Source organism: Blennius ocellaris (genome assembly GCF_963422515.1).
Source record: "Blennius ocellaris genome assembly, chromosome: 8".
Classification (NCBI taxonomy): domain Eukaryota; kingdom Metazoa; phylum Chordata; class Actinopteri; order Blenniiformes; family Blenniidae; genus Blennius; species Blennius ocellaris.
In genome coordinates, this window is record NC_137657.1 from 17388400 (window position 1) to 17400413 (window position 12014).

The 12014-nt window shown below is 41.2% G+C and overlaps 2 protein-coding genes across 2 annotated transcripts; one reads left to right on the top strand and one right to left on the bottom strand.

The window, feature by feature from the left end:
* Positions 1-787: 787 nt before the first annotated feature.
* On the bottom strand, positions 788-5468 carry LOC308133213 (NLR family CARD domain-containing protein 3-like; the record flags this gene model as incomplete). The annotated part of the gene is made up of 7 exons (XM_080500514.1): positions 788-1106; positions 1258-1425; positions 1791-1877; positions 2008-3814; positions 3897-3944; positions 4111-4188; positions 5141-5468. The coding sequence occupies 7 exons, from the start codon at positions 5466-5468 to the stop codon at positions 788-790; spliced, it is 2835 nt and encodes a 944-aa protein (XP_080356640.1).
* A 535-nt stretch (positions 5469-6003) lies between these two features.
* Positions 6004-11151, top strand: LOC308133214 (sialic acid-binding Ig-like lectin 5; the record flags this gene model as incomplete). Its single annotated transcript, XM_080500515.1, has 9 exons — positions 6004-6020; positions 6650-6774; positions 7655-8047; positions 8398-8709; positions 8790-9053; positions 9975-10247; positions 10548-10650; positions 10739-10904; positions 10996-11151. 9 exons carry the CDS (start codon positions 6004-6006, stop codon positions 11149-11151), a joined length of 1809 nt encoding a protein of 602 aa, XP_080356641.1.
* Positions 11152-12014: the final 863 nt, after the last annotated feature.

Consider the following 12014-nt stretch of genomic DNA (forward strand, 5'->3'; position numbering starts at 1 on the left):
TCTCACAATAGAATTTTATGTTGATGTTTGTTGCGCTGTAGATGTGGTTACCTACATTTCTGCAACGTCTTTAAAGAAGGCAGATTCTTCAGAGACTTTGGAGAAGCTTTTGAGAAATGACTTCGAAATGAGAAACTCACAGCAATACCAATGTGATAACATTCTCATGATCTCTTATGTGTGTGTGTGTGTGTGTGTGTGTGTGTGTGTGTGTGTGTGTGTGTGTGTGTGTGTGTGTGTGTGTGTGTGTGTGTGTGTGTGTGTGTGTGTGTGTGTGTGTGTGTGTGTGTGTGTGTGTGTGTGTGTGTGTGTGTGTGTGTGTGTGTGTGTGTGTGTGTGCGTGCGGGAGTACTGTGGGGACTCTGGTTTCCTCCCACAGTCCAAAAACATGCACGTTGTGATGCTTCATCAGTGACACTAAATTGCTCCTCAGTGGGAATGTGAGTGTGTGTGGTTGTCTGTCACTCTGTTTGCCCTATGATTTAATATGCTTGTATAAGTTTAAAGCTATAAAACACAGTCACTATAATTTTCCTTTTTTGCATGTCAAAGCTCCTATAGGTGTGATTTTATGTTAAATGATGTAAGCAAATATAATATTTTCTTTTGTGCAGTCATTGTTGGCTCATTGATAAATGCAGTATTTCATCTGTTCTCAAAATTAGTATACATGCAATACTTTGAAATTGAATGGAAATATGTATGCCAAATGCTTTGACTATGTCCTGATTTTTTTGACGAAGCAGGATTTAGTTTTTTACTCTCCCATGCAGCTGATACAAAATGGCTATTTCTTTCCAATCAGGTCTGTGGAGTGCTTCAGTAACTCCTCAATCTTTGTCTGGAGCTCTTTGGCCTTCTCTGCATTTTCGGCTTTCTCCACTCCTGCCACCCGGAGCCCGTTAAGCACCGACTGCAGGGCGTCTGCATTCTTCACTGAGTCCATCTGGTCTCTGTCTGCCCGGATCTCCTCCACCCAGTCCAGGTAGGCCTGTAGCAAACCAAGGTCATCCACAAAGTTTGCAATGATCCTGAGACCCGGCCGGCGTCTCTCAAGCTCCCTGAGCCTCCTCCTCCCCACCTCTCCGATGTCATTCCCAACGATGCTGAGAAAGGAGGAACATCAGGTTACAGTAAATCAGGAGTATAGGAGCTCATTGGATAACCCTCTCAAAGTCAAATGACAAAGAAAATGAAATCATCTTTAACTTTCAATAGATGGCAGTGTCAGAGAAGTGGGGGTTTTTTTCATCTTACGTCAGCGTCCTCAGAGAAGCGTTTTTGCTGAGGCTGTTGACAATGTTTTCTGTTCCTCTCTCTGTGATGCCGGTAATGTCCAGATAGAGTTCCTCCACAGTGGTGTTGTGTTCCAGAGCGTTCCACAGCTCCAAAACACCCTCTGGACCCAGGTTATTGCCACACATGCTGCACACAAGTGGAACACTTGTGATGTCAAACTAATGTGAAGCAGGGTATCCTGAAACACTTGGGCCCCATATTACTGAATTGATTAGGCATTAATCACATTTTTAATTTACCAGTTTATGAAAACATTGTACATTTATGAATTATTGCTACTAAGATTAGCGCAGTTAGACAGTAGGTCTCCTGCAATAGCAGCCTTATGCCCTAATAAATATTCACTGATTCATAAATGCATTAAGATCTTTATGCTGAATAATTTCCTTTTTGTGATACGCATGTATTTACCAGGAATCTTTCATGTCAACTTTAAGATTTGAATAATGATTTTAAAAGGTAGCTTTGATAAACAGTCTGTGTTGACTTACTAGAGCTTCTTTACTTGGCATTCTTTTGATTTCAGAACTGCAGATTCCAGAATTGCTGCTTGCCTATCCAGGCAGTTGTATCTCAGACTGTAAAACAAAAAGGACAAGACAAATGCAAAAAAGGCGATTAGTTGATTTATACGTCGATTATATGTATTCAAACTTGCTTTTATTACATTGTTTTTTACACGAGTGCAGTGTCAAATGATCTACTCACTAGAGAGATTCACAGCGATGTAATATTGGTCTCAGCCTGTTGAGTCCTCTGTTTCCAATGTTGGAGTAACCCACATTTAGCTCCTGCAGACTGTGTGGCGAAAACTGCAACACGTAGTGCATGGCTGCACAGTCAACAACACTCAGCTTCATCTTGAAGAGGTTAAGTGTCTTGATCTCAGGTGCAGCAATGCTGGTGGTTTCCTTCATGTGGAACTCCATCAAGCAGTGGAGAAGATTCAATGCCGTTTGGTTTTCCAGTTTTCTTCCCTTGAATTGGTTTTGAAACCACAGACCCAGCCTGACGGGGATTCCTTCCCCTCGTTTCATAGTTGGATCAATGAGACCTTCCAGCTGACCTTCAAGCTGAGCTCGCAGCATTCCCATGAAGAAGCGTGTGAACATCTGGAGGCTCTCCAGCTTGTCCATGTTGAGGTCTTTGTTTTGCAGAGGTGCAACTGTGGAGGACGGCGGATGTATTCCAAAGCACCACAAGTCCAGGGCCTGCATTATGTCCTCTTGACTGAAGAGGTTGATGGCACAGTACAGGGCAGCGAGATGCTCTTGGACCGTCAAGTGAAAGAAAGAAAACATCTCTGTCTCTTCTTTGAGCGGCTGGAGGATGTGACAGAGAAAAGTGCTCTGAATATCAGCAGGGGTAACACCGTAGTGCTTCAGATCCTCTCTGCTGAACATGATCTTCTTCTGTAGGAGGTTTTGGTAAGCCAGTTTTCCCAGGTTTGTCAGCTGTTGCTTGGCCAGAGCAAGAACCTCCGATTTAGGTGTGGTTCTTCCTGCACTCCCCTTCAGCGCATGGTGCTTCACGGCAGTGAACAAGTAGCAGAAGTACACCTCGCTAACTGTTTTGGGAGGGTTTAACTCAAGAGACTTTAAGTCACTAACATTTTGAGTTGATGAATTGAAGAACTCGGCCATGGCAGTGCATATGATGTAGCAATATAGTGGGATGAAGGACAGAACAAAGATGTTGTCGTTGTTCACAATGTATTCGTAGACCTTTGCAGAAACTTTGTTGTCATTGTAGAATTTTGTGGTGTATTCCTTCACCTGGTCTTCCTCGAAGCCAAGAACCACACAACATCTCTGGAAGAAATGCTTGGGAGCCTCAGTGGAAGGCCTTGTTGTGAGAATGACTGACGCTTCTGGAAGGAGATTTCCTTTGATCAAAGCCACCATCAGCTCTGACACTGGCACCTTTGAACCCACGTCAACATTTTTGCCCCGGCTGTTCCAGTCCAAGGGGAATCTGAACTCATCCAAGCCATCCAAGATGAAAAGCAAAGTTTTTGGTGAAGCCAAAAGATCAGGCAGCGCTTCCTTCAGATACCGAAATCGTTCTTCGAGCAGATCCAGTAAGCTCAGCGGCGTGTCTATCAGATTGAGCTCTCTGAAGCGCAGGTCGAATATGCAGGTGAATTCACGCATGTTCTTTCCAATAGCCCACTCATAAACCAGTCTCTGCATGGCCACACTCTTTCCTATCCCTGCAATGCCTTTCACCTTAACCCTTTTAGGGGGCCGTCCCGATGTTCCTTGAGGACTTAGGAGATGGCATGGTCGGATGCGCTGGCAGGCCTGGTGGACGTAAATGCGAGCTCTCCTGCTCGCTAAGTCAAAGTATTCGTGTTGGCTGTTGTTGACACAGTCATTATCTTCTGTCACGAAAAGGTCGGTGTAGCGGATCTCAATGTGAGAAGCAGAGTTTGAAGCCTCTGCGCTGCCCTCTGAGTAACACTTCAACTGCTCTGTGCGTTTCAGGAGGGTCGTTTTATGAGCAGAAATGGAAACTGGAACAAAAGATGGAGACATTGGAATGACAAGTAAAAAGATCAATCAAATACATGAAGTACCCCTGTTCTCTTGACGTACCTCTGATTTTGGACTTTAGGCTCTTGTTAGATATTATTCCATCTTTAGCTGCAATATGAAAATCACAAGATCAGCTCGAGTTCAGCTCTTCAGTTCCAATGTCAGTAAACTCAGTATACTAGTCAAGTAAAGATCATAATTAAAAAAAAAAAATACAGATCAGAAATGATAAATCCTCTTGTAAATTGAGTTTATCAGACTGCTAAATTCATACCTTTAATGTCAACCACTGGGGAGAATCCTTTGCTTTTCCCTTTGAACAGTTTTGCAATGGTGCTTTTAGATTTCTTCTCTGTAGATTTCAAAGAATTCATACAGAAATTATAAATTAGACAATGGATGATTTCAATTGGTTTTTTTCCAAGTTTTTGCTAAATATGACAGTGAGACTGACATTTGTCATTTTTTTTATGAATGAATACTTATGATAAAAGTGTTTCCAGTTTACATTATATTACATAAGCTGCGATACCTTATCAAGAGAAAACGTCGGCTGACTGACTGCAGTGGAGCATTCTGAACCACATCAGATAAATCTTACTGAAGGCATTCTTTTTTCATGACTTAATCAGGTTTATGTTTGTAAGCCTCCTTTCCATCATTTTGTGCAGCTGTGTACCATCAAGGTGCCTTGCTCTCTGGAAATAGTGTGCAAGTAGCATCTTCAATCAAGATTCCTGCCAGTTTGACTTGGATGCTCCATCTGTCTCCCTGTCAAAGTCACACCAGCCACTTCTACTCTTGTCTTGGCTTGTTTTGTCTGCTTCACTCAAATTTATGATCTCTACAATTATTGTTTCACAGCTTTTTAAACCAACAGATTTCTTTGGTCAGAAGGAGGATTTTTCTCCACATTATTTTTAAGTTTAATGTTTATGAAGAAATGATACAAAGTGGTGGGTAAAACTGATAATTGCTTTATTAACACTTAAAATTCTCACATGAAGATTTATACTTTTTATTACCCGTGGCTCCAAACAGCTATTATTAACAATACTTTTGTATATTTTGAAAAACATTAAGACATTTCAGCCAACTAATCACTTGGAAAGAAATATGCTTCAAGCGCTGTGGAAAGTTGGGGCTCATCTTCCCATACTATTAAAACAACTGGTATAGGTCAATATTAAGGAGGCATTGGTAAAGCCAAATATTATCAAGCCAAATACTGCATTTGTTGCCTATTAACACTGCTTGAATGTGAAAGTGAACAGAAAGTTGAAGACATCATTGAGTTACCTTACCTTCAACTTTAACAGGTGCATCATGTGGCGTACTGATGATACCATTCCTGCAGTGTTTCTCCACCCAGTCCTGCAGGTCTCTGCAGTAATAATCCTGAACTTCCGTCAGCACCAGCAGGAACTTTTTGCTGTTCTCCTCACTGGTACAGACTGTCTCCAGAGCCTGGGCCACAGCATTAGAAGGCGACTTCTCCAATAGAGACAAGTAGCAGGTGGAGGAAAGCACTTCAGCATCACATAGCCAACGCAGCAAGGGTGCAGGATGATCACATGTCCAGTTCAGCAGTACATCTCTCTGAGAGTGAAGAAGCTGCTGAGCTGACCTCATGGCTTCTGCAAGAGCAGCTGGAATTTCCAGAGAAATCAAACAAATAGAAGATGGTCTCATAGGACAAATACATAAGGGCACTTTGCAGCATTCTGGCACATGTACGCACGCATGCACGCACGCACGCACGCACACACACACGCACACACACACACACACACACACACACACACACACACACACACACACACACGCACACACACACACACGCACACACACACACACACACACACACACACACACACACACACACACACACACACACACACACACACACACACACACACACGATCAAAAGTAATTCAAGTGCATACCTCAAGAAGATACTGTCGATTGGTATGATCCTAGAGAGTTTCAGTCTCCTGTGGTGTTGCGATTGACTTGAGGAGTGGCGCGAACACTGCGCTCATTCTCTTTTAAGTTAGGAAAAGGACGGTGCAGAGAGCAATCTAAACCATCTGTCAATGAGTGCAAAGTTCAACTCATGTCTCCACCCTGGTTTTGATTACTTGCTTTTGTTTGATCTCACAGAAACATGCGCTCTATCACCAAGTGCTACAAAAGTGTGCCATAAAAATATGATGTTTATTAGTAGTCATGCTTATATAATTGTGTATATTGTTTACTCAGAAATCTAAAAATTATAAATTTAAAATTGGTAAATCTTTTATGTTGTGAAGATTTTTGACAATATTGATATTTGTTTTCCTTACCTTGCATACTTGCGACATTCATGACCTATTCACTTTGATAGATGTGTTATTGCCAGCATAGCAATAAACCAGTGACAATCAAATTAGTTAAATATTAAACTTTATGGGGAACTTGTTCTATATTCTTTTTTCTCTCGTTCAAGTTTTTGTCCCTGGAAATTAGATACAAGCACATTTGGTTTTTGCAGTCTTTGAGGAAATGGCTAACAACATGAGCATGACTCACTCAGTGTCATGTGCTGTCTCAGTGCTACTTGCTGAGGTCTTTCTTTCCTCTGCAAGCAATTGTTAAATTCAGCAACTGAGCAATTAACTGTAATGTTTGAGTTTGGAAATTGATCATTCCCCAATTGTAAAACGGCACTGGTGAGCTCAACTCGCTGAAATGAAAGAATATACAAAATGTGAATGACAAAGGTGAATAAAAGTTTGACAGGAGGCATCAAAGTGAAGTCATGGCCCCAGTAGCACGACGAAACAATCCCACTTCCCCCTCTTTGCTCCTCTGGTCATCCTTCCCTGTCTGTGCTGCCAGAGCAGGGTTGCAGTCATGCATGTGGACACTATCTTTCTTTCCTGTGCTGTGATTTTTGGTAAGTAATTCAGCGAATTGTTAATGCAAGAGCTTTGCTTTTTGTAGGGATTTAATCCTCACTTGTGTAACAACTCGATGTGCCTGAAACCATCAAATCATGAAAATTGCAACTTTGAAAATATAGACATTTTTGTCTGTGTAACCTGCAGGAATTCACACTGGTGAATGTGAAATATTGCTTTATTAAAAATATAATACAACTAACTATGCAAAGGCGCTACTTTTTGTATATTGCATTATTTACCCATTCAGACAGTATATAAGATCACTGTCTTAGGGTACTTCTCAGGATAAAATTGCAGTTTTCCTCTTCCCTTTTCTAATTATACCCCTGTTGCGAAATTTTCCTGTGTCATGTTACGCATTGGGATACTGGGTAGCCACAAGCTGGAGTACAAACCTCATGTTATTTAAAATTTGTTCTTTGTCATTACATTTTTGCAACATTGTAAGATATCTAAGCAGTTGCAGATTTTTTTTTGTAAGAAAAAAATCAATTGGACTTTCTGTATACTTGTAGGGACTGCATAGTAGTGGTTAGCTCTCTTCCCTCAAAATGAGATTAATGTTGCTCGAAATCAGGTTTGGAGATCTTTCATGTGTGAAATGTTTACAGGTTGTGAATGTATTGATTTTCATTGGTATTAGAGTGAGCTCCCACGGTTCAAAACACGTGTCTGAGATTGGCAATTGTTGACTTTAAATTACCCACAGGTGTAATTATGAGCATGCGTGTCTCATCATTTGACTGATGACCTGTTTAGGAAGTCATTCCCAAATAATTGAAAATCATTCCAGTTCTTTGCAATCCTACTACTCAACTGCAATGTGACTTTTGACCCTGTTTGTTCTGTGTTTTCTGTTGCACCTCTCACCAGCAGCTTTTTGGAGGATGGTACAGGCTGTGACTCCTGTACCCTCAGTCCCTGACCGTGTTCAAGCTCTGGCGGGCTCTTGTGTGGTGATTCCCTGCTCCTTCACACCTCATCCTCTTAAAGGGAGGAAACAAAGAGTGGATGTGCGGTTGAGGTTCAGAGGTGGTGGCCATCTTTTTCCCCTCCGAAGCACTGCTTTTAACAGCCAAGACCGAGATCAAGTGAGCCGCGATTTCCAAGGCCGGACATTCCTCTTCGGAAGAATCGCAGATGGTGACTGCTCAGTGAAGATAGAAAGGATCACGCAGCATGACCCTCAGGTTTTTGAGATTGCTCTGAAGACAGGAGACGACTTGCTCTGGGGAAAGCCAAGAAATGTCAATCTGGATGTTACTGGTAAGTGGCAGAAAACGTGTTCTACCTGATTTCTTCTAAACAATAAATATATACAGTAACTTAGTACAAAGATAATTTTTCTCTACTTCTGACTCCTTCCGAAGGAGTATTTGAGGTTATCGGGACCTTGTCATGCTAACCATAGAAATTAAAACATAATAATGAACAGGAGTAAATGTCAGTAAATAAAAAGAAAATTACAAATGTAAAAAGTTTTTAGAAACAATCAGGAATATAAAGTGTTACAAGTGTGTACCTATGCTTGTATAGGAATTTGAAAGAAATTCTAGATTAATATTATCTAGAATTAAACTAATGGTGGAATAATGGACATTTTTCCTCACTTATAGCCACCCCCGAGGCGCCTGTGGTCAGCGGCATGCTGTCTGCCACAGAGGGACAGCTGGTCACTCTGAACTGCTCTGTCAGCTTTCACTGCCCCTCCAGGCCTCCGACCCTGCGGTGGAGGTGGGAAAGAGGAAGTCTGCTGAACAGCACAGAGCCCGGAGAACTGCAGACCCTCCACCCAGACCCCCATAGGCTGACGTTACTGGCTTCTCTGTCATTCACTGTCTCACACCAGGTGAAGCCCAGGCTCAAATGTGAGGTTGATTACCCAGGAGCCAAACCTCTAACAACAACAAGGGATCTTCACATTACATGTAAGCACAAATTCCAGTTGCACCTTTGTGTGTTTGGATTCACTGTACACTTAATTCTCTTCTTCCGTTTCTGCTTTTAGTCTCACCAAAAGATGTGAAGGTGCAGGTGCAGACTTTGACTGTGCATGAGGGAGGCAGTGCCTTGCTATCGTGCTCATGTAAAGCTGATCCTCCAGTGACAGAGTACCGCTGGTCCTATACGCAACACGGCCACACTGTGCACCTCCACCAACGAACGCACACGATCCGTGTGTTCAATGTGACTCGAGACATGAGGGTCCGCTGCTCAGCTCAGAACCTGATTGGTCGTGGAGAGTCAAGTCCCACAACTCTAAACATGCAATGTAAATCTTCCTCTTCACCTTCTTCAATTGGAATACTTAAATTTGCATTCCATACATGTATTTTATTTTTTTTTTACACGTATTTTATTGTTTTAAAAGTGTTTTACTGCCTTCTGTTGGTTGAGGTTTTCGTTTTGTTTTGGATTTTATTTGTTTGGATTTGGTCAAAATGTCATATGTAACCTCACTCAACTGCAATATTGCAGTGTAGTGACCCAACCTGAAGATCAATCGCATTAATGTGAAAAGGTAAATAACTAATGCTCACCTAAATTGCTCCTAAATGTAGAAAGGGAAAAAGTGTGATAGTGGAATGGCTGTAGAAGAAAAGCTTGGAGGGAAATTAATATTATCTTACGGAGAAGATATACAACCCGCATTCTGTATAAATATGGAGCTACGACTTGCAGTTATCTGAACTTGCCAGAGAGCCTGCAGAAACTTCAGGGATTTACTGGTGGGGGTATAAAAAAGATATATATAAATATATATCAAACCCATAAAAACATACTAATTACCAAAATATGTTAATAAGTGAGCTTCAGAGGTGGTAGTAAGCAGATTACCACTTTGTACAGGTTCAGAGTCAAGTTTACTTCTCGCTGTTTTTCCCCTGTTTCCAGCCTTTGTGCAAAGTTTCACACTTTAGAGTACCAACTTCTCATTCAGCTCTCAGTATAAAAGTGTTAAAGCAGTTTTCCCCAATGTGAAACATAACCCATCATTTTATTCATCAGTTGGTCCTTATGCTTTGAAATGTCAGCAAATTATAAGCTTATTCAAAATCCCAATTATACATCATATGAGAGTCTGCTTGAGCAAATAAATAACAGTGAAGCACAATTACAAATCAAAAGTGTAGTATCAAGAGCCTGAAGGATGTGACAGGATGTGTAAACATACTCTCCCCCCCTCCTGCAGATAAGCCAGCTATCCTCCAGCTCTCCTCGACTTGCACTGTGGAGGATTCAAAGCTGCTCTGCAGCTGCTCGGTCGACTCCAATCCCAAACCTGCTGTAACCTGGAGTGTCAATGGGACTGTTCCGCCTCAGGATTACAACATGTCTGTGACATCAGAGCCCAACCTGCTAACGGTGACTTTGTGGGGCCGCATGGACAAACCTCAGAGGGTGATTTGTTTTGCTTTCAACGCTGTGGGAAACGACTCATTGGTTTTGCTGCCGGGAGGAGAAGGTGTGTTCAAAGCAATGCATTTCCCCCCCCCCCCCCCCTCATGTATTTACTTGTTTATTCATTCTGAAGCAATGCTGGTGCTGAACATCTCTGCAACTTACCTGCAGCTTAAAAACACAAGTAGAAGAGAGCAAGCTGAAGGGTGTATAAGAAAAGGCTTCAGGGTTTTTTTTTTTTCTTGGCTTCATGAGTTTATGTTGCTTGTACAGGTTTTACACAAAGTACAAGCAGGTACTGCCAATATGTGAAAGTGTCACTAATAAATGCTGACCCACTGTTGTTGTTGCTGTCCATGTGCAGAAACAGCCCCTCTTCTGTGGTTGATTCTGCCTGTCATAGCCATCTGCCTGGTCATATCACTTCTGTCTCTTCTTCTTTATTGCTGCCGAATAAGATCGAAAAAGTAAGTGGAGCAAATCTACTAAAAGTTTATTTGAAGTGTATCATAAAAGCTAAACTTGAGTATTACAGACCTGATTTTCTCCTTTCAGACACATCCTGAATAGACACCCTGTTGTTTACCCTGAGGGAGTGGGGATTTATCAGGACAGGATGCCCCTTTACATCAACTGCACAGAAGTGACTCATATTTACACCAATGGCAGCTACCAGCTTGTATACCAGAACTGTACTCCTCTTTTTGTCCATACTAAGCAGGTAATTGATTAATTTGACAAATATAACCATCTTCTTTTTAAATATCTACTTCCTGTAACTGAGAATGAACGACATGTGGTGTAATTTCCAGATGCGTCCAATGGGCAGAAGAGGCGGGGAGAGAAGAAGAGGTCGAGAAGTTGGAGGAATGGACAGACAAGCTGATCTGGGAGTCAACGGCACAAGAGAGGATCAGAATGCTGCTGTGGCAGATGCAGACACAGCCATCTACCTGGAGATCCTCTGAACTCAGAACCCTATAAATCCCATAATAATGTTCAGACTCATTTTCATTCTGATTGTCATTTCTGTGTTATCTGATTTCAGGCTAATGTATTCATTGTATATCAAAGTATGTATTTCATTTATTGTGCACTGAGACCTCTTGGACAGGCAGTGGTTGTCCATCTCACTCATATTTTCTATTCTGAACAATTTCCTTCTCCACGTGTTGATGTGTGACTTGTGTCTTTGCTCTTTTATAAAAGAAACCATTTGAGAAATGACTTGATAAACGTGGTATTACTAGTGAGTAGTGACTAGTGATATTTGTACTTCACATTCTAAGTGATAGCTCTGTTCCATCACAAATCCCATAGAGTTTGATTAGTATTAGTGGAGGCTCGGACTGTTAAACCTAATTAAAAGAACATTTTTACATATATTTATTGTCCCGCTGTTAATGCAAAGTTGGAAACAAGAAATTCTGCTTTTGCAGTTCTATCATCTTCCCAAAAAATATATTACTACCAATATATTGAAATATGCCAGTGTACAGTTTGCCTGTGTGTTTGTATTTAGATTGATCATTTGTATTTTTGGCAAAACTTTTCAAAAACATTTTTCACTATTGACTGAATACTATTAAACGGTTGTGTCTTCATACTGCATTTATGTAGTGCAATTTGTTCATTTTGTAAATATAAATTCCTGTGGTTACGTTGTATCCGTGTATAAAACTTCAGTCTTGTTGTCTACATAAACAAGATGCTTTATTCATGACAGTAATGTCCCTCAAAAAGACTTCAAATGAGTCAGACAAACAAAAAACAAATCACATACGTACGTACAGAATGGGACATTTAAACAATAAAAAAAAAAAATTATGAT